The 27,712-nt window shown below is 41.0% G+C and overlaps 1 protein-coding gene across 1 annotated transcript; it reads right to left on the reverse strand.

Moving 5' to 3' along the window:
• Positions 1-243: 243 nt before the first annotated feature.
• Positions 244-22,165, reverse strand: Gmfb (glia maturation factor beta). The gene is given in 8 exon segments (XM_045154845.1): positions 244-3,945; positions 3,947-4,012; positions 8,995-9,068; positions 11,608-11,690; positions 12,749-12,798; positions 13,386-13,435; positions 15,093-15,189; positions 22,035-22,165. Coding segments are annotated over 8 exon segments (465 nt in total). The 5' UTR covers positions 22,038-22,165; the 3' UTR covers positions 244-3,903.
• Positions 22,166-27,712: the final 5,547 nt, after the last annotated feature.

Here is a 27,712-nt window from a genome sequence, read left to right on the forward strand (position 1 = left end):
TTACTATTGTTTACTGACATTTTCTACAAATCGGTCATTTTAGCATCAGATTTTTATGAATTTTTTCTAATTTTATTGTATTCGCCCTCTACCATGTTTCCAAGGGACCCCTCTTGATTTTTTTAGTTTTTGCAAACAAAATAAACTGTTAAATAGGAAGATGGTTCACACAAACCGAGACAGGCAGGCATCAGTAACCATAAAGGGGTGGAGGGAAAGGCAGTAAAAACGAAACACTATAAGTCCTTTCATGTTAACATTTTATTTAAACCAGTACAAGCACCATGCTTACCAAAAGACTGTCCAAAATAAACATGCAATATGAACCAGCAGACACTGAAACCACAGCTTCAGAAGTGCCAGTTGTTTTTAGACGACAGAGAACTGTTAAAATTCACAAGACAAAACCATCAATGTTTCAAGCCTCCTGAATGAGATTATATTGGACCTTCTACATCAGCGGGAAATGCCCTGGCATGTTAATGATCTCAAACAATATTCAAGTAATTATATTCCAAAAAGCAAGAAAATAGGTTCTATCACAAGCATAATGTAGTTGTTTCTAACATTACAGGAATACGTTCACCAATCTGCAATGTGCGATGGCCTCATGGGAAACGAGCTGCTCAAGAACATTCACCTTGGGAGGATTAGTTGTAAGTGGCTTAGATTATTTACATTCTTCCAGAAATACAAAATAAGATTTGTCCAGAAATGTTTGAAACATTTCTTCACATAAGTTGTAAAGGTTCAAACATTATAGATTCCAGTATTATCAGTCTATTGAACAAATGACTGCAATCACATGAGTACTTTAATAGAATACAAGCCACTCTCTACTTCCACCAAATATCAGCATTTAAACTCTTAAGAAAATATCTATTCATCACTAGTCCACATACGGATTAATGACACTGCTTGAATTTAAAATCAGTCCAAACATTTTTCAAGTGCACCTTCCTTAATATTTATATGAGTAGGGGGAAAGCAGCCAAATTTAATTTGGCAATAAACTCCTCTAACAGGAAACTTTCAGTTAACGTGTCAGGCCGGGATATAGGTTATGGCTGTTTGACTCCTGAAAATAGGAGAGAAAAACGGAAGGAGAGCGCTAGCACACATGTTGCTACACAGATTTTTAGTAATGACAATAAAAAATTTAGCAACTCCCTCTTAAACAAGAGGGTGTTTAATTGCACTAGGTATTTAGTAAACTTTTTAGAGACAATTCAAACATGTATTTCAGAAGTCAATTAAACAAAACAGTCAACCAACCTTTCCCCTAACACAATTGCTTCAATACCAGAACAGTGATCACTATTCAGAACTCAGACATTTTGGAATTTCAGCATAGTAACCTGAGAACAGTTTTCTTCACATGTCACTTATGTTGCCATAAATATCATACCTAATATACGTTGTAATTACTACTTAGTTCCATTTGGATATTAGAGTCTATGCAGAACTTATGTAAGGCTAACAATTTCAAAACTAATGCTGACTTAGAAAACCACAACAAAGGTCCTCAGGAAAAAGTTGCTGCCAAAAAGGAAAGATCAAGATTTAAGGCTGAATGGGAATGGCTGTCCCAGAAACATATGGAATGTAAAAACTGGAATTCTGAAATCCAAAGGTACACTTGAAGAAAGACAGAAAAAAAAAGAAGAAGAAAAAAAGAAACTAATAAGGAAATATACTTTTAAAAACTGCAGATTTTCATTATAGGAAAATTTACATAAATATCTGATGGACATTTTAGAGCACGGGATTGACATATCTCCCCAAAGGACAGATAGAACTAAAATAAAAGAAAAGTTTTACTGATTTCCTAATCCAATCTGTTGTTTTGCAAAACACAAGTTACTGATAGGGAGTCAGACAGGTTAAAACAATGCAGTTTATCCCATCTCCTTACACCTGTTAGAGAAAAATGAAGAATGCTGTGTATGTCAGGACCTTTTGGAGGGCTTCTAAATTAAAAAAAAAAAAAAAAAAAAAAAGCTATACATGTTAGGCAAGAAAAGGAACCTCATAACAAATACCCACTCTTGCAGCACTAGTTTCTCTCCTGATGCAAATTAGGTGAAACAAAATCTCATTGCCTTCATTCAGAAGCATGAAAACCACTCTCCTCACTTGGACTACATTTGCATTTCTGTAGGATTATAAAGCAAATCCTCCAATCTGTATCAAAATACCTGTTTAAGAACTCTTTTTTTCTTTTTGAGGAGCGGGAATCAAACGTAGGGCCTTGCATGTGTAGGAAAGGGCTCTACCACTGAGCCACAGCCACAGGCCACTGCTTAATGAATGCTTAAATCCGTGGGTCAAGTTTTCTCTCTGGAAATTGGAATAAAGGAACTTTTCCATTCATTAACCAAAGTAAATACCACTCTAGCACTTGCTCAGCTCTGACCCACAACTGTTTCCTGGACACAGATAGTGAGCCAAGCAATGTTTGGGATGGAAGATAGATGCTCTATTCAGAGAAAGTCCCAACTCTGACCTCCTTGCTAAAGCTGGCACAGAACCTAAAAAATAATAATAGTATGTGAATGAAAATATGCCAACATAAAAGGAATGCTTCTGCTAGATTTCAAAAGACTACAATTTTGTTTTTGCTACAATATCCTTAATCTAAGAATGCACACACCAAATTTGGGTAGCTTCTATAGTCTCTAGACTTTTTTTTTTTTTTAAATCAAATTAACATTCAGCAGTTACTTATATGTTTCTTTTTAAAATACAGTATGATCGTGGCAAGTATATCAGACTTCTCACTTCATGCTAAGGGGGCCATCATCTAACACAGGTGGTTTGGTCAGTAGTTCAGGTTTCCAGGTCAGAGTATCTTCTGATATTTAGGATAAAACAGGTGGATTTCTATTGATCTGTTGTTACTAACTATGGTCAAAGTTAGATAACCAATTCTTGCATATGGCACAAAACTAGTAACAAATATGCCCAAAATCCTAACTTTCATTTGCCACACAGTTACCCATGCAAACAAGTAGGTTGGAATTTTAAAAGTTAGAAGTTGATTTTATTACAAATTTCAGACACACATTAGAAAATTGTTTGACTTGGCCCTTTTAAAAAGTATATTAATTTCACCAAATCTAGAATATTGGCAGTGTAAAAGTATTAAACTAATATTAACACTAACAAATCAAAGGCACAGTATTAACACATTTAAAATAATTAGTATTCACAAGACATTAGGAGCAGCTTCATAAATAAAGACGTAACCAGGAATGAAGCCCTTGATTATTACAACTTATCTCTTTCTAAGACTAAGCTGCTATTTTCCGTAAGAAGAAAAGCCAAGTCAAAACGCTGCCATAAAACTATCTCCCAGACTTGAAGAGTGAATGATTGATGTAGTTTCTAAATTTGATTACAAAGATATAGGAAACCAAAAGAGGTATAAAATATCGATGAAAAATGCAATATAGGTTATACTGCAGTAAATTATTATTCATGGCTCAAAACTAGGTCACTTTAAGATTTTAACCCCAAAAGAATTTAAACGTGACAAATGGTAATAAGCTATTTTCACTTGTAATCTGCCAGGATCCAGTCTTGGCCAAAGGAGGCCACTGTTGTCTGTCACCATCTAATATCCACTTTCCAATGGTGTCTGTAAATACTAACAAATTCTGAACCATAGGTTATAGAAATTAGTCACAAGAGTGCAAAACGTCCCTGGAGAAAAGTAGTCCACCTGACAATTACAATTATAAGGAGACACTTTACAGGGTTTCATTACTATAAAGATGATTTCCTCTTTGTTCAAACTTTGCACAAATGAAGAATTTTTCTTTACTGCAGGAAACAAACTGTAAGTAACAGTGCATTTTTAGGCATAAATAAGTATTCATGTCTGGTTCCAGTATGGTCAGGTTAACACAAAAATACTTTAGAAACACAGAAGTTCACATTAGTGGAAAAATCCAAGTTTCTCACGTAACCATTCTTCAGTTAGATCTTCAGTATTTCTTATTTCAAATACCTTAAGGGGGGAAAAAAATCTTAGGTTATAATAAAGAAAACCCAGCACCCCTACATTATAAATTTGAGTGTTAAATACACCACATTTTGCATGCAAGTGCCTGTAACTGCTGGCCTCTTCTCAGTCCCTGTATCAAGTGGTGTTTCTTCATACAGGTCATGACTTACCCTGTGTAAATTGGATGTACCTTTCAGCCAGTGCTGTACTTCTTTTAAATGTTAAATACTCAAGTTACCAAATACAGCAATCAAGGTAGCATAACTCCCAAATGCTTCTAAAGGCACAAATCTATACATTCTAAAAGAGCAGTTCTATAAACCTCACCCATTAGAAGAGACATCCAAGTATACAAGTCTAAAATCAACCTAGCCGAGACTAGAAAAACAAAGGCAGTCCTGCACAGTTTGAGTACCAAATGGAAAGAGCAGTTGTGGACTCTTCGGGTAAGGCTAAAGGGGAGGCTCCACAGCCACAAACCTCCAACAGGAACTGAATTAGCACAATAGATGGGACTTGGGGTCAGATATGAGTTTCATTTCTAGCTCTGCCTTGCATGTCATTCATCCTCTGAACCTATTTTCCTATCTACAAATGGGAATACGATCATCAACCCACAATACTACTGTAGATTCAACAAGATCTCAAAAAACTACAAACTGGAGTGTCTCAAGCCCAACATTTGTATAGAAGCATTATAAAGACCTGATGTTAATAACAGAGCTCCCAAATACTGTTGGGGACTGACTCTGGTACTCTCCTTGACCACCCAAAGCCTTATAGCATCTCCAGAATATTCCTATGACACAAAATAGAAAAAGCAGTGCATACAAGTTGGTAGTATCAATGATAGTCATATGGACTAAAGAGGTGGAGGGCACTGAAGGACATTCCCTGAATAGATGACTAAATACCAAAAGTAGAAAGCACTAATGGTGCTCTTAACATAAAACTTAAAAGAAAATACCATTTAATATAGTTTTAATCATACAGTACTCTATTCCAAAACCTTAAATATATATATATATATTTACATATTCAAGCTGTTATGTAGAAATTAAAGGAAGTTGAGAGCAAGTATCTTAACTTTCAAAAATGCCATAGACTAGGCTGGGGGAGATGGGTCAGTGGGCAAAGCAGTTGCCATGCAAGCATGAGGACATCAACTCAGACCCAAGGAACCCATGTAAAATGCTGGGCATGGTGGTCCATGCCTGCAATCCCAGCACTGGGGAAGTGGAGAAAGAAAATCTGAGGTGCTCACTAGCTAGCTAACATAGCCAAACTGGTGAGCTCCAGGTTCAGCTAGAGACTCTGTCTCAAATAATACAGTGAAGTGACTAAGTAAGACACCTGATATCAAGTTCTAGCCTCCATATGTACACATACATAGATAACCAAAACACACACACAGATTTAAAAAAAAAATCACAAAATAATGGAGATGTAGTAAATCATAAACTAACTTATAGAAAACAGTATTCTACAGGTTGGAGATGATCTAGCACTTGAAGGCACTTGCTTGCAAAACCTACCATCCCAGACTCAATTTCCAAGTACCCACGTGAAGCCAGACATATGACGTGACACATCTGCAGCAGCAGGAGGGCCTGATTCACCCATACAAACTCTGTCTCTCAAGTAAGTTAGTTAAAGAAAAAGAAAGAAAGAAAGAAAGAAAGAAAACAGTGTTATACCTTTCTTCTTTCTTTTTGTGCTGGAGATTACACCCTGCGCTTTATTCATAGAAGGCAAGTGCTCTACCATGGAGGGATATCGCAAATGCTTTATCAATATTTTTAAAAATTTAATTTTAGGTTTGGAAACAATGGTTAGCTATATGAAAAAATTTCAGCACTGAATCTAGTTCACTTGAGAAAGGACTTGGAGACCCTTCAATGCTGATCTTATCTTAGAAAAACCATTTTGGAGGAGGAAGATATGATCAAAAGGTATTAAATACATGTTTTAAATTGTCAATAAAATTAAATAACAATTTTGGTGCCTTTTCTGGAAGACAAGGTCCCATGATATAGCATAGGTTGGCCTAGAACTCATCTCATGATCCTCCTGCCTTAACTTCCCAGGGCTAAGATTAGACATGCACCACCATGCCTGGCTCCAGTGGCCTTTCTGAAGCTGCTCAATATTTCAGTTATTTCTTCTAAAAAATTTAAAAAAATTGTTTTTGGTTCAATTTGGTTCTATTTCCAACTAATAAAAAAGTGGTGCCGGGTGTGGTGACGCACGCCTTTAATCCTAGCACTTGGGAGGCAGAGGTAGGAGGACCACCATGAGTTGAAGGCCACCCTGAGACTACGTAGTGAATTCCAGGTCAGCCTGAGCTAGAGTGAGAGCTCAAAAAAAAAAAAAAATAATAATAATAATAAAAAAAGTGTTGCTAATTTACTGCTGTGGTCTTAAATCAACTTCATTTACATAAAAAACACTTATGTGTCCATGTTATTCCATTCTTTAAATGGAAAACAAAACAGTCTCAAGAAGAATTTCAAATATAGGATTAATATCCAGAATACACAAAGAACTCAAAAAATAGAACAACAAGAAATCAAACAACACAATAAAAAAAATGGGCTATGGGACTAAAAATAGAGAGTTCTCACCGGAAGAAACATGGATGGCACATAAACTCTACAAGTGTTCTACATCCTTAGCCATCAGGGAAATGCAAATTAAAACTACCTTGAGATTCCATCTCTCTCTCATCAGAATGGCTACCATCAAGAAAACAAATGACTACAAATGTTGGCAAGGTTGTGGTAAAGGGGGAACCCTTTTGCACTGTTGGTGGGAATGTAATCTGGTACAGCCATTGTGGAAATCAGCGTGGAGGTTCTTGAGACAGCTAAAAATAGATTTGCCATATGATCCAGCTATAGCACTCCTAGGCATATATCTAACAACTCTACCCACTACCTTAGAGATACTTGCACAACCATGTTTATTGCTGCTCTCTTCACAATAGCTAGGAAATGGAACCAGCCTAGATGTCTATCCACAGATGAATGGATAATAAAGATGTGGTACATCTATACAATGGAGTTCTATTCAGTGGTAAAGAAAAATGAAATTATGAAATTTGCAGGGAAATGGATGGATCTGGAAAGGATTATACTAAGTGAGGTAACCCAGGCCCAGCAAGCCAAACGTCACATGTTCTCTCTCGTATGTGGATCCTAGCCACAAATGTATATAGACTTGTGTGATATGTAACCACTAATCAGTAGCAGAGGCCCATAAGCTAGAAAAAGGCTATAAGGGAGGGAGGAGAGGGACGGTCTTAAGGGGATGGTATTGTAAATATGTAAGTAGAAGAACAGATTACAGGAAGGGGAAAGTCCTAAGCAAAGTCAGGGGAAGAGATTATATAAAAGAAAGGTGGGGGCGGGAGGGTCAATCAAAATTCAAGATAATTCTGAATAAGACATATGAAAATCTACTTTTTTAAATACTGGCACATCCGGAAGCCATAGATTGTTACTAGAAAATTTTCAGTGCCTGGGATGGGATGCCTCCCAGTGAGTCGCTGGCCAGGGAGGTCTATGTTGTTGCCAAACATTACAGGCTATTGCCAAGGCCCTTGGTTCCCCATGAGAAAGAGATGGTAAGACCTTTTTGCTGAAGAGTCATATACCTGAACAGCAAAGTCACTAAGAAATCAAGGTGGTGCTGAGCAGAAAACCTTCTTCCTGTAGCCCAGCAAACTGAAAACAAGAAAAAGCTGCACTGTATGCAGTCTTAGGGGAGACAGAAGTCATCAGCAGTGAAAACAGTGGACATTGGCAACCTCAAGTTTGGTCAGATAATCTGGCCAAATGTCTGAATGAGTGCAATAGTGGCATGTCTGCTCTGAGGGAAACCAACTGCTCTCTTATTGGACTGAAGGTCCACTCTATGGAAGGGAAAACATGCCTGGTACTGGAAACCTAATCAAAAGCCTATGGCAGGTGGTCATGAGCCTTAGGGGTATAAAGCCTGCTCTTGTCTGAATAAATGCATATATTAATCTCACCAAATTGCCCTGAAATCACTACACTTATTGTTCATACTCATATATTAATGTCACTCTCACTTCTGGTTAGAGAAATTTCACTTTTCAGATGGCGATGACCACTGGAATGGCCCAAAAGGCAACATAGTGCTGAGAAGAAGGGACAGAGGAGTGTCCAGCACTGAAACACCTCACACCCTACAAGGCTAAGGGTCCACTGTGGAAGAGATGGCAGAAGAATTTAAGAGCAAAAGGAAAGGTACCACTCCCTACATACAACTACATACAGAATTTGGCCTCAGTATCCAAGACCTCACAGTGCCTAGCAATACCCACACATGACCCTCATAGTCGGAGAAAAAGATGATGACATCAAATTAAAAGAGAGACTAATCGGACAGAGGGGATATAACAGAGAGCAGAGCTATGAAGGAAAAAGTTGGGGGAAGGGAAGGGAAATACCATGATTTATTGTCTGTAAGTACAGAAGTTGTCAATAAAAATATCTATAATAAGACCTGGGCGTGCTGGCGCACATCTTTAATCCCAGCACTCGGAAGGCATAGGTAGGAGGATCACTGTGAGTTTGAGGCCACCCTGAGACTACATAGTTAACTCCAGGTCAGCCTGGACCAGAGTGAGACCCTACCTTGAAAAACCAAAAAAAAAAAAAAAAAAAAAAAAAAAAAAAAAATTTTTAAAGAATTTCAAGTATAGGGCTGGAGGGATGGCTTTGTAGGCAAATGCCTACAAAGCCAAAGGACCCATGTTAGCCAGATGCACAATGGGGTGCATGTATCTGGAGTTTATATGCAGTGTCTGGAGGCCCTGGTGTGCTCATTCTCTCTCTCTCTCTCTCTCTCCCCCTTCCTCCTTCCCTCCCTCTTTCTCTGTCAAATAAATAAAATTAAAATTTAAAAAGCATTTAAGAAAAAAAGCCTTAAAAAGAAAAGCATATGAAATGTAATATTACCTTGGTTAGTTCGGCTGTTTGGACTAACTTATTCTTACTCCCAGCATACATCATCTGTTGCTCAGGTTTACATCCTGGAAGAGATTAGTGTAGAAATTAAGTATAGCTTTAAAAAAGAATAACAGGTTTTCATTTATTTTATTTTTTAATGTCTAGCTAACTTATTTGAGGAAGAGAGAGAGAGAGAGAAAACAATGGATGCACCAGGGCCTGCTGCAACTGCGAACAAACTCCAGATGCATGTGCCACCTTGTGCATCTGGCTTTAAGTGGGTACTGGGGAATCAAACTTAGGTCCTTTGGCTTTGCTGACAAGTGCCTTAACTGCTAAATTCATCTCTCCACCCCATTATTTTTCAAATATTTTTATTTATTTTCAAGTAGAGACAAAGAGGGACAGACAGAATGGGTGCACCAGGGCTGCCAGTTACTGTAAATAACTCCAGATGCATGCATCACTTTGTGTATATGGCTTTACGTGGGTGCTGGGGAACTCAACTCAAGTGGTTACATTTTGCAGGCAAGCACCTCAAGCACCAAACCATCTCTCTAGCCCTTCAGTATTTTTATTTTTAAAATTGCCACATTGATTTCCTTTGCTACAGGACTTATAAAAACTTTGGTCTAGCCGGGTGTGGTGGCGCACGCCTTTAATCCCAGTGATTCTAGGGCTGGAGAGATGGCTCAGTGGTTGAGGCACTTGACTGCAAAGCCTAAAGACCCCCAGGTTCAATTCCCCATTACCCACATAAAGCCAGGTGCACAAACTGGAACATTCATCAAGAGTTTGTTTGCAGCAGCTGGAGGCCCTGGCATGCCCATTATCTCTCTCTCTCTCTACCTCCTTGCAAATCACACACACACACACACACACACACACACACACACACGAAAAAAACGTGATCCTAAGGCAGAAAAGATAGGTTAGCAGTTAAGGCACTTGCCTGCAAAGCCAAAGGACCGACATAAGCTGGATACACAGGGTGGCACATCTGAATTTCATGTGCAGTGGCTGGAGGCCTTGGCATGCCCAGTCTCTTCCCCCTCCCCTATCTGCCTCTTTCTCTCTCAAATAAATAATTTTTTTAATTTAAAAATTGACTCTGTATCTTCTCAGTCTGATTTATTTATTTACTTACTGTTTGTTTGGTATGGTTTTTGAGGTAGAGTCCAACCCTAACCCAGGCTGACATGGAATTCACTATATAATCTCAGGGTGGCCTGGAACTCATGGTAATCTTCCTACTCTGCCTCCTGAGTGCTGGGATAAAAGGCGTATGCCATCACGCCCAGTTCCAGGAGCCTGATTTTTAGTCTTTACAAACACCTTAAAACATTTTTCAAGCTGGGTGTGGTGGCACACACCCTTAGTCCCAGCACTCAGGAGGCAGAGGTAGGAGAATTACAGAGTTCAAGGCCACCCTGAGACTACATATTGAATTCCAGGTCATCCTGCACTAGAGTGAAACCCTCCCTGGAAAAATAAAAATAAAACAAAATGAAACAAAATTTCAGTACTATCTTAATTTTAATACTTAATTTTATGGATGCTTAAAATATGTAAGGTTTTGAGATGGTGATGAGGTAGGGGGATCTGCCTGAAAAAAGTTACAATCTGTTTACACACTAAGTTAAAAACGTACCACAGGCCGGGCATGGTGGCACATGCCTTTAATCTCAGAACTCGGGAGGCAGAGGTAGGAGGATTGCCATGAGTTTGAGGCCACCCTGAGACTACCAAGTGAATTCCAGGTCAGCCTGGACTAGAGCAAGACCCTACTTTGAAAAACCAAAAAAAAAAAGATAACACAGTATCTTAAAGGGCTAGTAAAATGATACAAATAGTCTAGATGACTTCAGCCAGTACAGCCTTACTATGGGCTTGAACACTGATACTAGCGGCATTCTGGTGATGACTCCTTAAACATCAATAATCTATTTCAAAATCCAATATAAACTGCTCCAGGATTATCTTCAAGATTACGGTTAACTACTTTTACAAAGATAACACAAAGATATATCATGATTATGCAAAGTTCACATGCTTAAACAGAATTAAAATATATAGAAAATATAATAGTGATTCTATAAAGTGTCACTATATCTCAGAATCATTAAAATGTATGTAGGATTTGACCCAACAATTACAATTATATAAATTCATTGTAAGAAAAGTAAACATGCTCTAAGAGATGATGTTTTTAAGCATCTGTTTTCTAGCGATGAATACAGGTGTGTTCAGGCACACACATGAACACACTTTAATTCAGGTTATTCAACATTTTCATCTTTTTTGTTGTTGTTCATTTTTATTTATTTATTTGAGAGCAACAGACAGAGAGAGAAAGAGGCAGATGAGACAGAGAGCGAGAATGGGCACGCCAGGGCTTCCAGCCACTGCAAACGAACTCCAGACATGTGTGCCCCCTTATGCATCTGGCTAATGTGGGTCCTGGGGAGTTGAGCCTCAAACTGGGGTCCTTAGGCTTCACAGGCAAGGGCTTAACCACTAAGCCATCTCTCCAGCCCCAATTTCATCTTTATAAACAGCAGAAAATCTGTCTAGTAAGATAGATCAGAGCCAAGTCCATATTATTTAAAGAAATCCACTCACCTACAGGACTGGAGAAAATAAAGCACAGAGGGTATGAAACTCTTCCATCATCATGTTGGTATTTGTAACTATACACAATGAAGGTTTTTCTCAAGTCAAAGAAACTAAAATTACTCTCTAAGGAGCTAATGAATGCCAGTACCCTATTCAGCCAGCCTACACCTTCGATAATATCTTTCCACAAAATGGGCCCCAAAGGCACATTAGAAAATCATTCAACTGGTCAAAAAGAAACTTTTTTTTGTTTATCTTTCAAATTATGTATTTATTTATATATTTGCAAGAAGGGGATGGGCATGCTAGGGCCTCAGTCACTGCAAATGACTCCATATGCATGTGCTACTTTGGTCATCTGGCTTTACATGGGTACTGGAGAATTGAACCTGAGCCATCAGGCTTTATAAGTGTGGTGTTTGATTCAGGTATGCCCCATAAATTTAGGTGTTCTGGATTCTAGGTTCCCCAGCTAATGGCAATTGGAAATTAACGCTTCCTGGAGGCAGTGTATTGTTGGGGGCGGGCTTATGAGTGTTATAGCCAGTTTCCCCATGCCAGTGTTTGGCACATTCTCCTGTTGCTATGGTCAACCATATGTTGGCCAGGGGGTGATGTCCACCCTCTGATCATATCGTCGTTTTCCCCGTCATCATGGAGCTTCCCCTCCAGCCAGTAAGCCAAATAAAGCTCTTGTTTCTCCCCAAGCTGTTCTTGGTTGGGTGATTTCTTCAGCACTGCAAACCTCACCACGACCACAAGCAAGCACCTTTAACCACTGCACCACTTCCCCAGCCTAAATTTCTACTGTAAGTAAATTATAAAGAGAATTATTTTTTAAAAGTCAGCCAACTAAGACACGAACTTTATTTTTCTTGTTCAATACAAGCCTGTGTATCTTAATTTAAGACCATGATGCAGAAGCACCACTTCTAAGATATGTGTCCAATAGTTCATTAACAAAATAATAATGGGTTTCATTATGATCTTTTCATACATTTATACTTTATTCATACACTACCCTCCCCCAGCCTTCCTCCCCCTTTCTGCTTTCATAGCATACAAAATACATGTTTTTTAAAGCTTAACAAATAGTAAAATTCTGATGACAAAGAAAAATCTTTGTAAAGCACTAAGAAAAGGATATCGAGGCTGACGTTCAGGCAGTTCATCTTTAAGTTCATCAGGTGAAATGCCCTGGTACCAAAGAAAACAGCAATTTTTAAGCATTTCCTTACCCTTAAGATCACAGGAGATACACTTAAGAACCCATTCCAATGGCTATGAATTCATTATCACATGCTACAAAATCACTTCTACTTAGGAGCAAAACATGGGGCTGAAAGATGTGTTCTTTCTTTGCATATGATTTCATTGTCAGGAAATACTGAATGACATAAACCAACACCTCTGAGGAGACATCTGATCTCAGAAAAAAAAAGTTAATTTTCCTACTTAAACTACTTAGTAACTAAATACTCAAGTGGTAGGTTTTAGTTTTGAATTACTCTCTGAGCGATGTGTCATAAGGCTGACTCACTTTTTTACTAGCTACACAGCTTTAAGTTCTACTTCTTACTACATTGGATCTCACTAATGCTTTCAGGAAGGTTGTTAAATTAGGAAGACACTATAATACCCAGTAATTAGCCCATGCTTTTCATGCATAATTAGTGTGTAATAAAGGAGGTCTAGAACTCATTTTAGAAGTCCATATAACAGCATGTTTTGAACAGTAGTAACTGTGGAGCTACAAACATTGCCATTTAGTTCATTGAACAAACCTCAAGTTCCTCATCCAGTACCACCAGGCGTTGATCCTTGTCAATTTTCACTGCAATGAAAATACAGTATATGAGTCAACTGTGGGTCAATGTGACTTTACCTACCCACCCACACAGGCTCAGCCTTCGGGAAGAGGGGGCTAAAATTAAGACACTAAGAAACACTGAGCCAGGTTTGGTGGCACACTCCTTCAATCCCAGCACTCCGGAGGCAGAGGTAGGGGGATCACTGTGAGTCTGAAGCCAGCCTAGGACTAGAGAGTGAGTTCCAGGTCTGCCTGGGCTAGAGTAAAGACCCTACCTAAAAAAAAAAAAAAAAAAAAAAAAAAAAGAGAGAGAAAGAAAGAAAGAAAAACTAAAGAGAAAACACATTTAGTTTATGGGGTACTACCAGATATTCTTTCAAGCAGCTGGCTTTTAAACTTTGAGCCACAATCCCAAGCACATAGTTTGCTTATTTAGGACCTGGTATGAACTCCTTATATGTAGTGAATTATGTGGAAAACTTTATAACTCAAATGCAGCCTTCTAGATAAGAGGTCTGGGGCCTGGCATGGTAGCACATGCCTTTAATCCCAACACATGGGAGGCAGAGGTAGGAGGATCACCATGAGTTCAAGGCTACCCCGAGACTACATGGTGAAAAAGCAGAACAGATGGGCTAGAGAAATGGCTTGGCAGTTAAGGCACTAGCCTGCAAAGCCTAAGGATCCATGTTTGACTTTCCATGTCCCAAGTAAACCAGATGCACAAGGTGATGCAAGTACGCAAGGTCACACATGTGCACAAGGTGGCACACACATCTGGAGTTCGACTGCAGTGGCTGGAGACCCAGGCACACCAATTCTCCCCCCACACACATACTTTCTTGCTCTCATAAAAAAAAAAAAATTACAAAAGAAAACAGAGCAGAGTCCCAGCTTCTTCATACTTAAAATTCCATATTGCAATGTCATTATTTTAAGAAAGTGATTTACCAATCCTCTCTCTGTTCAAATATATTCAAATATAACTGACATAATACAGAGATAAGTTAAGTCTAGACAATCTACTCCTTTACTCTTTTCTGCTAGTTTGGCACTAATTCTGTAGTAAGTCTTGTCAAACAGTCTCACTTGTTGTGATAAAAAGAACATTGTCATTCATGTTTACATTTAAAACCAGTCTGCACTATAGTATTTACTTATAACAAAACTAGTACTCCTGACAGGGTGTCTTCTCTACTAAGCAGTCTATAGCTTTAACATTTCCACCCCTTCAACCTTCCTTCATCTTTCTAAAGTACTGCCCATATATAAGATTTATCTATGCAGACAAGACACACGTCTAGAATTGCAATGAGGCCAAAGTCACTCTGGATTCAATGCTAAACTGTAGCACTTAGGTGTGGGCTGAGGGGGTTTCAGGACAAATGGCCAGGCTACTTTTGGTCCCCTGAGAAGGATGGAGATGAATGGGTCACTACAAATGGGAATCCACGTTCCCCATGTGACTGAAACAATCAGCTTCTCCAGAGTGACAGACGGACATGAGGAAGCAGGGCCTTTCACCTCTCCTGTGTGGCAGCATTAGAATGAGCAGTTGCTTGATTTTTAAGGCCATGGTATGGGTGGAAGCAAGGTTACTGTCTAAAGGCCCAGTTTCTTCAATGGAGCTATACAATAAAAATAAAGATCATGTAATTTTGAAGTGATCACTTTAGCTTACTTATAATGGCAGCATTGTTGGTTTCTTTGCGAAAACGAAATTTTCTCAGCTTTTCCACTAAATCTTCAGCAACATCACAAACCACCAAAGATTCACTCTGTAAGAGAAGGAGAGTAGGGGACAAACACACATGTAAAACGCCATGACTTCAATATTTGTGCATTTGGATCTACACTGTTTAATCGCACATCATCCATCTTTTATGTAAGGTATATTTTAATGTCACTTTGGCTGATAAATGCCAAGGATCACCACCTGCTGGTGGTGAATAAGGCAAGCACAGCATGCTTACACTGGGCAGGAAGAAGAGGAAAATCATTTTCTTGTTCTGGTGTCATAATTAAGAGGAAATTTTTTTAAAAAGTGCAAAAAATAAACCATAACAGTAAGAATGAATAATAGTTTTTAAATTTTTATTTATATGCAAGCATATACATGTAGAGAGAGAAAGGAGGGAAGAAACAGAGAGTGACTGGGGATATGGCTCAGTGGTTAAAGATGCTTGCTCATGGGGCTGGAGAGACAGCTTAGCAGTTAAGCTGCTGGCCCACGTAAAGCTGGAAGCACACAGCAGTGCATACATCTGGAGTTCATTTGCAGTGGCCAGAAGCCCTGGCATGCCCATTCTCTCAGTCTCTTTCCCCAGTCTATCTCTTTCCTTGCAAATAAATAAATAAAACATTAAAAGAAAAGATGCCTTCTCACAAAATCTGCCAGCCTGGGTTCAATTCCCCAGTCACCCATCTAAGCCCAACACAGAAAGTTGTGCAAGTGTCTGACACTCACTCGCAGCTAGAAACCCTGGCGTGCCCATACTCAGCTACATACAGATGCAAATAAATAGATAAAAGTTTTAAAAGAATGTACAAAAGAGGGGCTGGAGAGATGGCTTAGTGGTTAAGGTGTTTGCCTGCAAAAACCCAAAGGACCTCAGTTTGATTCCCTAGGGCCCATGTAAGCCGGATGCACAAGGTGGCACATGTGTCTGGAGTTCATTTGCAGTGTCTAGAGGCCCATTCTCTGTGTGTGTGTGTGTCTGCCTCATTCCCTCTCTCCCTCTCTCAAATAAATAAATAAATAAATAAAAATTAAAAAAACGTTTCAGAATGTACAAAAGAGAAGATAGTTCTTGTCACTGCACAGCCTGCTGCTGCCCTTTCTAGCACATTCCATAAACTTGTCTTCTTCCAAAAGAATGTGTAGAAGAGCTGATGAATAATATAAAATCCAAGGGAACTTATGAGGTGCTTAGAAATTACAAATAAATATTAGTAAATTGCCCTCAGAAAGCTGGCAAGGAAAGGAACAAAAGCATTCTTCATTAGTGGTGCAATATATTACCACAGACATGAGGTTTCTCTGACATGTTGTTTTTTTGTTTTTGAAGACAGGATCTAGCTCCATAACTCAGGCTGGCCTGGAACTCACTAGGTAGCCCAAATTGGCCTCAAACTCACCACACTACTACTGCCTCAGCTCACGTGTGATAGTACAGGTATAACCCACCACACTTGCTCTTGTTTTTTACCGCTGTTTTGAGGCGGAGCCTTGCTATGTAGCCTAGGCTGACCTTAAGCTCACTACAAGGATCAAGTGAGCTCTGAATGTGTTACCCTCTTGCCTCGGCCTCCCAAATACTGTTTTTTGACAGATTTACTATATTGCCTCAAATGTGTGAATCTCCTCCCTCGAGCCTCCCCAGTAGCTGAGATTACACACACATGCATTATGCCATTCTACTTTTCTGTTTTTAATATGTAAAACTTTAAAAACAAAAAGTATACAACAGTGAAAACACTGTACCAATCACTAACCTTCAAGTACTATCAACCTTATTTTCCCTAGCATTCTCAACTCTCCCTATCACTATTCCCTAAGGTCAAAATTCATTTCACCTGGAGATGTTTTATTTAATGTGTATCTTTAAAAGACAGTATGTATCATGAGAAATAGAAACCTAGTAACATTATTCCATCTTAAAAAATTGACAAGTAAGTCAGGTCAGACCTTTTAATCCCACCACTTGGTGGACTGAGGTAGGAAAATCGCCCTGTGTTTAGGGCCAATCTGGGCTAGAGTGAGACTCTGCCTCAAACAAACAAAAAACTGACAAGAATCATATTGTCCAATATCTAGTGTTCAAATTCCCTCACTATTTTAACTGTTTTACAGTTGGCTTAACTAAGTAAAGTTACAAAAACAGCTCACTTTGGACTCTTGTCATATATATGTAAGTGCTTTTTTCTTTAAGAAAATCAGCCAGGTATGGTAGCTCTTGCCTTTAATCCCAGCATGGGAGGCAAAGGTAGGATTGCCACGAGTTCAAGGCTACCCTGAGACTACATAGTGAATTCCAAGTCAGACTGGACTAGAGTGAGACCCTGCCTCTGAGTGCCACGCAAAATGTACCTCCTACCACAAAGCATGAAGCCTTTGAGGTCTTTTGTTTGTTTGTTTTGGAGGATTTTTTTTGTTTGTTTGTTTTGAGACAGGGTCTCCCTGTTGGCTTCTAGTCTTAAGTTTAAAAAAATGTAATAAAAGCCTATTTCCTTTATTCTGTGTCAAATAAGACAGCATACAATAAAGTAGGAAATGGCTATAACTTTAGTTGTCCTTAAACTCAGAACATGGGAAATTAGTCAGACGTGACGTATACCATAAGATGGCTACTATACAACCAGGAAGTGCCTCCACACAAAGGCACCATCCAACAAAAGTCACACCTCTGTAGTGGTTATGCATTTCTATCCTTTTGGTTCTTTTTAGAGAGATATTAGTCACTTAATGATTTACTCTTAATTCATCATTTTTCTATTTCTCAGGAAATCTAATGAAACCAGAAAAATTAGTATTCCTATTCTCTTTGATCAAAGGTAGAATTCATTAGCAAACTAATAAATACTTTAGGTTTTTCACAAGCAAAGACCAATTTGTCAAGAATGTCTTATCTTCCAGCATTCAAACTGTGTAAGCTTGACATCCCAGGATCAGAAACCCAGTAAAAAAAAAATGCTAGATATGTACCTCAGTCATCTAATACCTGCCTACCATGAGCTTCAGCATGATGTGGAGAGCAAAAAATATGATTTCGTTTAATTTGTATAACTCATTTTTATGTTTCACCCTTCCCAATTCCACAAAAACCCAAACATTCCTTCTTGCAAGGACTCAGAAGTTAGGAGTGATGATATTCACCTGCCTCCCAGCCCTTGGGAGGCCAATGGGTTCAAGGCCAGCCTGGCTACATAGTAAGATTCTGTTGTTATTGTGAATTTTTTGGTTGTTTTTGGTAATTTCATTTGTTTGTTTATTTGTTTATTGAGGGGGGAGAGAGACAGTTACGAGAGAATTCCAAATGCATGTGCCACTTGTACAACTGGCTTCATATGGGTAATGGATAATAGAACCTGGGTTCTTTGGTTTCGCAGGCAAATGCCTTAACAACTAACCATCTCTCCAGCCTTGCAGGGTGCATATATATACATATACATATACATATATACATACGTACATATATATTTAAGAAAGGGAGGGAGACACCACTCAGTCTCAGTCACCTCTTACACTTAGAAGAATTTCAGAAGTGAAAAGTCATAAAAACAATTTTTGACATGTGTGTATAGTATGTGTGGTTGTGTTGAATATGTACATGTGTACAGATGTGTGTGCCCCCTGCACATGTTTGCAAGAGGCTTGAGGACATGGGGTGTCCCCTATTGCTCGTTTGCCTTATTTCCTTAAGAGTCGCTCACTGAACATGGAGCTCACCATTTTTCAGTTAGCCTGGCCGCCCAGAGAGCAACAGCAATCTTCTCTCTGTTCTCCTCAGTGCGGGTGTGGCTGGTACATACCACCCTGCCACCTTTGACAGCGAGGTTGAACGCAGCTCCTCATGCTCACACAGCCAGCACTCTTACCCACTGAGCCATCTCCTTGGCCCTTGTGGTAAATGTCACCTGAGATAGTTGAGTTCAAGTGCTCATTTATTGTGTTCTTCAGTAAGTGACTAATGAATTCCGGCACTTTGCTAAGGGCTAGGGTACATTATAGTCTAGTCAAGAACATACTTACAGCAAAAAGACCAGGGAAAACTTTTTAAAAAATATTTGTATTATTTATTTGTAAGCAGAGAAATAGAGAATAGGTGTGCCACAGCCTCTAGCCACTGCAAACAAACTCCAGATGCACGCACCACTTTGTGCATCTGGCTTTACATGGGTACTGGGGAATCAACTCTGATCATTAGGTTTTGTAGGCAAGCGCCTTAACCACTGAGCCATCTCTCTAGTCCCAGAAATTTTTGCAAACTGTACCTGTAATAAGAGCTAGCATGGAGAGCCACACAAAGCGGTGCCTGAGCAGCTTCCCTGTAGAAGCCATTTGAAGGACTAAGGCTGCCTGTGATTCTAGTGACTACAGCACAGCCCAGGTCATAAAAGGATAGTCTGACTAAGGTGCAAGCAATGAGAGGGAATGAGGTCCAAGAAGAGGTGGATCACCGTATTATGGTTTGCATCCCATGGGCAAAAGGAAGACGCCCAAGTGTTTTAAATAGTGTGGGGAAGACAAACATGGTCACATTTGCATTTTGATAGGATTATATTTGTTGTAGTATGCAGGAAACAGGCGAAGAGCCAGGATGAATATAACAATACCCATTAGCAGGCAAGGTTAGTCAAATAAGAGACAAAAAATAATCAAGAAGTTGAAGATAAGCAAGAAGTGAATGATGCCCGTAGCAGTTTTATCTTGAGAAGCACTGTCCATGTCCCTTACATGGATTTCTTCCTCGTGCTCAAAACAATCCCATGAGTACTAATACCCTCCCAGTTTTGCAAAAAACTAAGGCTTCCCCCAAAGCACACAGCAAGTGGATCCAGGATCCAACCCAGGTGACCTGACCTCTACACCACTCATTTATTTAACCACTGCCCAGGAGTTGGGCCACAGACTAGAAATAAAGTCAGGAAAATTAGGTTACCAAGCTAACCCTAGGGTTTGGTTTGTGTAACAGACATAATGGCACCTCTCACTAAGTAAGTTACAGAACACCAAGGGAGGATCAAATCTGAAGGGAAAGAATATGAGTTCTTTTTGGACAAACTGAGATGACTTAGCTAAGTCAGGGAAAAGCTTTCTGTAAGAATCCTGGAGCGCTCTCCCTCCTTCCTCCCACCGGACCATGCCTAATCTAGGTACATTAAGGTAATGGAGGATACCTCTGGGCTGACAAGGGGGAATCCACCTCCCTCAGCATATCACCCAAGCAGGGCTCCTCCCTTGCACAGCAATTTCCCTCCTCTTCTTCCCCAAAACCCTTTAAGACCCCTCTCTGTGCCTGTTTTTAAAAATATTTATTTGAGAGAGTGAGCGAGTGTGTGTGTGTGTGAGAGAGAGAGAGAATGAGAGAGAGAGAGAATGAGAGATAGAAAGACAGAGAAAGAGAATGGGCACACCAGGGTCCCCTGCTCTTGCAAACAACCTCCAAATGTACACACCACTTTGTGCATCTGACTTTATGTGGGTACCAGGAAATCGAACCAGAGCTGTCAGGCTTTGCAAACAAATACCTTTAACTGCTGAGCCATGTCCCCGGCCCCTGGGCCTCTCTGTCTTTTGGTTCTCCTGCTCACTGGGTGTGTACCCATTCACACGTGTTTCTTCTCTCCTTTTCTCTCATTCCCTAAACTCACTGGCTGCAACAAAGTCTTAAACTCAAAATATCATTTCTCTCAGTGCTTCTATCTTGAACCCAAGACCTAATAGTTCCTAAGGAGAGTAACTAAAAAGTGGAATATACATGTGGTCTGGAACTCAGAAGCAAGGTCTGAGGTAAGATCCACAAGTCATTCAGATATAGGTGGTAAGTGAAGCCAGAATGCAGGAAAGAGACACAGAATGGAAAACAAAGGGTTAGGAGGATGGAGCCCAGGGCTCTTATGGATATTGTCCAGAGAAAGATTGGTATGCAAGGAAAACAGATGGATGAGCATAAGTAGGAGGAAATCCAGGAGTTCTGTATCCCTGAAGCCAACCAGGAAGCAGAGGGGAAGAGAATGCTTCAAACAGGACAGTGTGTCAACACCCTGGAATGCGGTTGAAAGGTCAGAAATGACAAAAACTCAAGAATCCATTGGATTCAGTGACCATGACAAGATCAGAATGGAAGTGAGTTCCCAAGTAAACATAAGTCCAAAGACAGACAGTGTTTTTCTATTGTTGTTGCCAAGGAAAACGTGTTTCTATTCTTAAAAAACAAACAAACAAAAAAATGTTGGGAAGAATCCAGAATATCCTTGATGGCAAGTGATTTAATTCTTTCCTGAATTTTTATGCTTGAGATCCAAGGTATTAAGAACGCAAACCACAATCCCACAGCCAGCAAAAACTAAATCGTCGGCAGTTACTTTAAGGCCAAACGTCAAAGCCTTGGGTCACAATGCTTTCAATTTGCCAAAACAAAATAAAGGGGGGGGGGGGAGAAAAAGGAGACGTCTTCAGGAAAAAGCAGGGAGAAAAACGCCCGAGCAAGGCCCACAATGTCATCAGAATCCGAACCCTCCAAGCAAGCGGGGTTCCGCAGGCAGAAAGTGCTTGGGGCCCCGCCGGACCCCCTCAGCCTGACCCCGACCCACCGTCGCAGAGGAAACCGGCATTGGGGGAACCAGACCTCCGCCCATCCAGAAACCCCCAAAACGGGCCCTCCCTCCCCGAGTCCCAGGATTCCTGGACCCGGCGACCCCGGGGCCGGGATGGAGGATGCTGTCCCTCCACCGAGCAGCGGCGGACGCCAAGTTTTCTAATTGCCCGCCGGCAGCCGGGGTGGAAGCGGCTCGCCGACCCGACCCGGACGCTGCCCACCGCCACCGGCTCGGGAACACAGGGAAAGCCCGCTGGCTGGCTGGCCCAGCCCTCCCGCCCCCGCCCTCCACGGCCACTCACCATTTTCCTTCCGGTCGTCAGCAGCCCGTCGCCTTCTCTAAGGTCCCTTTAAGAATGGCTAGGCGGCCGCCTCCCTTCCTGCCCCGTCGTCCCGCAGAGCCGCCCCCACTGATCCACGCGGCCGCGGCGCCCGGCACGTGACGGCGGACGGCGGGAGGCGCGGCTCAAAATTCACCGGAAGGCGAAGGCCCGCCTCCTCCTGTGCCCTCAAGGGAAGGATGTTGTGCCTGGCAGTGGGGATGGATCGTCCCCAAGGTGTGTCACTTCTTGGCCCTTTTAAACTTGCTTCAAGCTTTGACAGCAGTTGCACAGTGCCAAAACTAAATCGATGATCTTCTTGGGTTGTGTGGTTACAGTTTACCTTTCAAACTTCATTACCCTCCAATCTAGATATTATGCCTCTCTTCCTTCCACCGGTCCCAGCACCCCGCCTCTGACCCCTTTCCGCCTTTCAGGATTTGGTTAAAACATTTCGTTTTCCTTATTTACTGAAGCATGAATGAAGGTGATCGATGTTTATTATGAGTGCTCTCATTCACAGGTCACTCCCTCCAATTGCACTTTGAAAAGTGAGGTTCCGTTTTTGGTCCTGATTTTGACAATTACATATGTATGTATATATTACATGTGTTACAAGATTAATGCAACTCACACCAAACATGCATCTTACTTCAAAATTAATTTTTTTGTTCATTTTTATTTATTTGTTTGGGAGTGACAGAGAGATAGAAAGAGGCGGGGGGGGGGGGGAGAGGGAATAGGTTCGCCAGGGCTTCCAGCCACTGCAAACAAACTCCAGACGTGTGCCCTTGTGCATCTGGCTATCATGGGTCCTGGGGAATCGAGCCTCGAACCGGGGTCCTTAGGCTTCACAGGCAAGCACTTAACCGCTAAGCCATCTCTCCAGCCTCAAAATTAATTTTTTAAAGGTGTTAAAAAGAGAATATGGAGAAGCCGAGCATGGTGGTACACGCCTCCAGCCCTTGGGCGGCAGAGGTAAGATGATCGCTGTGAGTTCGAGGCTGCCCTGAGACTACATAGTGAATTCCAGGTCAGCCTGGGCTAGAGTGAAAGACAAAACAAAAAAAAAGTATGGAGGGCTGGAGAGATGGCTTAGCTATTAAGGCTAATTGGCCTGCAAAGCCCAAGAAGGTATGTTCAAATCTCCAGGTCTCTTGTGGTCAGACAGACACACAGTGACGCAAGCGAGCAATGTGGCACATGCGCACAAGAGGACGCACATGGCTGGAGTTCATTCACAGTGGCTGAAAAGCTCTGGCATGCCTATTTCACATGCCTATTTCACTTTCTCTCTCTGCTTCTTTCTCTCTGTGTCTCTCTCAAAAATAAAATAATAAAGCAAATGTTTATTAAAAATAGAGTATGTAGGGCAGAGATAGAAGCAATGGAATCATTCAGGAGGTTGTTATAATAAGTTAGGGGCAGACGGCTTGGATCAAAGTAGAAAGGTGAATGATAAGAAGTGTCCAGGGACAATAGAATTTTCTATGTTAGGGTTTGTCAACCTCTGCAGTATTGACATCTGAGACAGGATAACACTTTATTGTAGATAAGGGTGAGGCAAGATAGAAAGATTGGGGAAAACATGGAGAAAGAAGAAGAGAAAGGAACCCTTACCCAGGAGTCTGGTAAAAACCCCTCACACACTGAGAATCAAGAATTCCAACACAATCATTTATTTTCTTTCTTTCTCTCTCTCTCTCTCTGTTTTGTTTTGTTTTTCGCGGTAGGGTTTCGCTCTAGCCCAGGCTGACATGGAATTTATTATTGTAGTCTCAGGGTGACCTCCAACTCATGGTGATCCTCCTACCTCTGTCTCCTAATTCCTGGGATTAAAGGCGTGCGCCATCACACCCCATTTTCTCTGCAATTTTCTAGAACCCCACCTTAAGGTTAAAAATGCATATCCCTATGCACCCTTAGTGGCTACTGGTTAAATTTCATCAAATTACAATCCCATCCGAGACACCTTCCCTTGTATGAGCACGTACCCACACAAACACATCAAAAGCTTGGCATCTGAAACCATGAGATTTTCTATCAGGTGGACATGGAAGTTCATTTGCTGTGAATGATGAGGCTGTTAGGTTCTTTGAAAGTAAGATAAGATTTGTTAGGATTCCTGTCATCCAAGACATCACATTCAAGTTACACATTCAGTTCCATTGTCTCAAAGTTCGAAACTCAAAGTTATAACTTTTTAAATTATGTTCCTATTAGTTTTTCCAAAATTAATATAAATTTGTTCTTCTAATAAAAACATGGGATACAAGAAAGACATGAATGAGAGAGCTAACTGCTTTGGGGACAAAAATATATACAATAGTGATAACAATTTTTAAAAACATATCAGTATTTTTGTATTTCTATGATAGAAACTTTTCCTTGGTCATCTAGAAGCATCTATCATCTTCAAAGGATGAGTAGAGCTATTATATCAGAATTTCAACAAAAAGAAAAGAGAAACAAGGAATGCTTTGACTTCTAAACTGGAATTTTTTTTTTGAATCCCAAGAAATACAATCATCTTAAAAAGTGAGACAATATCAAGACAGGAAGGTCTTATAAATTTTGAAGTTCCATTAACATTTTAAAATCCAGGCATTGGTAACAATAAGAGCAGGCTTTTGTATACTCTAGATGGTAGAGAAACGGTCTATGACAGAAAGAAAAGCCTTCCAGTTCTTGGATGGGATGTCTCCAGTTGCCTCTGGTCTCAACTCCAGCAGCAGTTTCTGTTCCTTGCTCTAGAAGAGAAGAATCCAGATGAAACACAGTAGTAAACACAGCTGAGTTAGAGCAACCAAGAAAGCAAGAACACACCCTTTAGAAAAAGAATGGTCCGAGTCCACAGCAATGATCCTCATTTTGAAGACAAGAGGTGGTATTTCTTCCTTCATTATTCCCTTCCCCAAGGTGGACACTTCCAGGAAAGGGCATGCTTTTCTCAGAAGGTCATTTTACCCAGATGTGAGTAGATGTAGATATGATACATGAACATGCATACGGATTTAAGTACCCCTAAAGTTGAAAGTTCACCAAGGGAAAAGATAACAATACTCTGCACATGGTCCCTGTTGCAGTCCGGTTCGCATTGCTGGTAGAAATCACCCAACCAAGAGCAGCTTCTGGGAAAAAGAGATTTATTTTGGCTTACAGGTTCGAGGGGAAGCTTCACGATGGCAGGGGAAAACGATGGCATGAGCGGAGGGTGGACATCACCCCCTGGCCAACATAAGATGGACCACAGCAACAGAAGGGTGTGCCAAACACTGGCATGGGGAAACTGGCTATAAAGCCCATAAGCCCGCCCCCAACAATACACTCCCTCCAGGAGGCATTAATTCCCAAATATCCATCAGCTGGGAACCTAGCATTCAGAACACCTAAGTTCATGGGGGACACCTGAATCAAACCACCACAGTCCCCCAATAAGGAAGTCCCTGAAGTTAGTTTGAAGTGGCCTATCTGGAGTTGACCACCTTACATCATTCTTTGCATCCTGTTTCAGTGATCACCACCACTAACTTTACATCCTGGTTTTTGAGCTCTGAGCTGGCCCACTGGAGTGACCATTACCACCTATTTCTCTTTATGTACTGTTTTGAGGGGTCTGTTGGTCAGTCTCTCACAAGTAACCTCCTGCCTAATACTTGTGGTCTGTGGGAGCATGGGGAGAAGGGACTTGAGTATGTTCAGCACCCTACCCACCCATTCACACCTTCCCCTCCAGGCTGTAATGGCAGAGAGGGATGAGGCATTCATGGAAGCATCCAAATAGGTGGGATATTGAAAATCACTCTCTCCTCTAAGGAGAAGAGGCCTGAAATTTGACTACAAACTACCTTCAGTATGGCCCTAAGTCAGTGTGTTGAGCAGTAGAGGTGGCCTTTCTACTATCCTTAGATAACTGCTGGTTCCCAGTCATCTGCATGTGACATGTAGGAGAATCTACACGTCTATGCTCTCCTGCCCCCATGTAGGTAAAACTGAACATAAACAGTCAATAGAGCCAGAAGAGCTAAGAAGCCATGAGCTTCCGAGGTTGTTACCACCACAGGTAAATGGCTGGCATCTTTCATCTCAGCAGTGGGTGCTAGCCTACCACTGAAACCCACATGAAATCCTTTTCACCTTGCTGAGAACCTATGTGTATTGCACAGAGAGAGGTAAGGTCTCACTTTCCTGCCCTGCTCACCCTGAGATCCCATGAGCATTTGCAGTCATCAAATACCATCTTGGGGAGAAGCAACAGGAAAGGGAGAAGAGAGAAGGAGACTAAGTATTTTCTTAAGAGATCAGATTCTGGCCTGAAGAGATTGCTTAGTGGTTAACTCACTTGCCTACGAAGCCTAATGACCCATGTTCAACTCTCCAGGTCCCATGTAAGCCAGGTGCACAAGGTGATGCAAGCATGCAAGGTTGTACATGTGCACAAGGTGGTGCATGCATCAGGAGTTTGATTGCAGTGGCTGGAGGCCCTGGTGTGCCAATTCTCTCTCTCATTAAAAAAAAAGATATCAGATTCCTAAAAGGGGCAATTAAACTCGAAAACATCAAGAGAGAGGCTGGAGAGATGGCTTAGTGGGTAAGCACTTGCCTGCAAAACCTAAGGACCCTGGTTTGAGGTTCGATTCCTTAGTACCCACTTAACTAAGATGGTCAAGGGGCCACATGCATCTGGAGTATGTTTGTAGTAGCTAGAGACCTTGGTGTGCCTATTCTCTTTCTTTCTCCCTCTTTTTCTTCTCTCAAATAAAATAAATAAAAATTAAAAAAAAAACCAAGATAACTTTAATTGATAAATGTAAGCTCCCGGGCTGGAGAGATGGCTTAGCAGTTAAGTGCTTGCCTGTGAAGCCTAAGGACCCCGGTTCGAGGCTCGGTTCCCCAGGTCCCACGTTAGCCAGATGCACAAGGGGGCGCATGCGTCTGGAGTTCGTTTGCAGAGGCTGGAAGCCCTGGCGCGCCCATTCTCTCTCTCTCCTTCTATGTGTCTTTCTCTCTGTGTCTGTAGCTCTCAAATAAATAAATAAATAATGAACAACAACAACAACAAAATGTAAGCTCCCATTGTCCTCCCTCCCAGCCCTGCAGTAAGTACTGCTCAAGAGGATGGACTTCCAAGAGCAAAACTAGACCAGGCTGGGTGTGGTGGTGCACGCCTTTAATACCAACTGCTGGGAGGCAGAAGTCAGAGGATTGCTGTGAATTCGAGGCCACCCTGAGACTACATAGTGAATTCCAGGTCAGTCTGGGCTAGAGCCAGACTCTACCTTAAAAAAAAAAAAAAAAAAAAAAAACTGGATTAGTTATAGATCATAAAGATGAATCATCCCCCCTGTTGATTTACAGTCATACATTTTTTCATTAGTTCTACCAGTAATCTCACAGAGAACTTTCATCACTAGTGGGATAATCAAACATAAGATAGTTACTTGTGGCACAAACATCAATTGTCATTCCTCTGTCACCTAGCAGGCTACAATGAGTAGGCAGCAGCTGCTTTTGCCAGGCCAAGAGGGCTCTCATACAGAAATATGTTGGGTGCTATGAAGAGGTGACCTCTTTAACAGGAGAAACTTTCTTAAAGATGTCACAGAGCAGCAGCCTTCAGAGTGTACCTAGAAATTGGAAGGGGAAGGAAGAGACAAGGA

Source organism: Jaculus jaculus, chromosome 7, assembly GCF_020740685.1.
Source record: "Jaculus jaculus isolate mJacJac1 chromosome 7, mJacJac1.mat.Y.cur, whole genome shotgun sequence".
NCBI lineage: Eukaryota > Metazoa > Chordata > Mammalia > Rodentia > Dipodidae > Jaculus > Jaculus jaculus.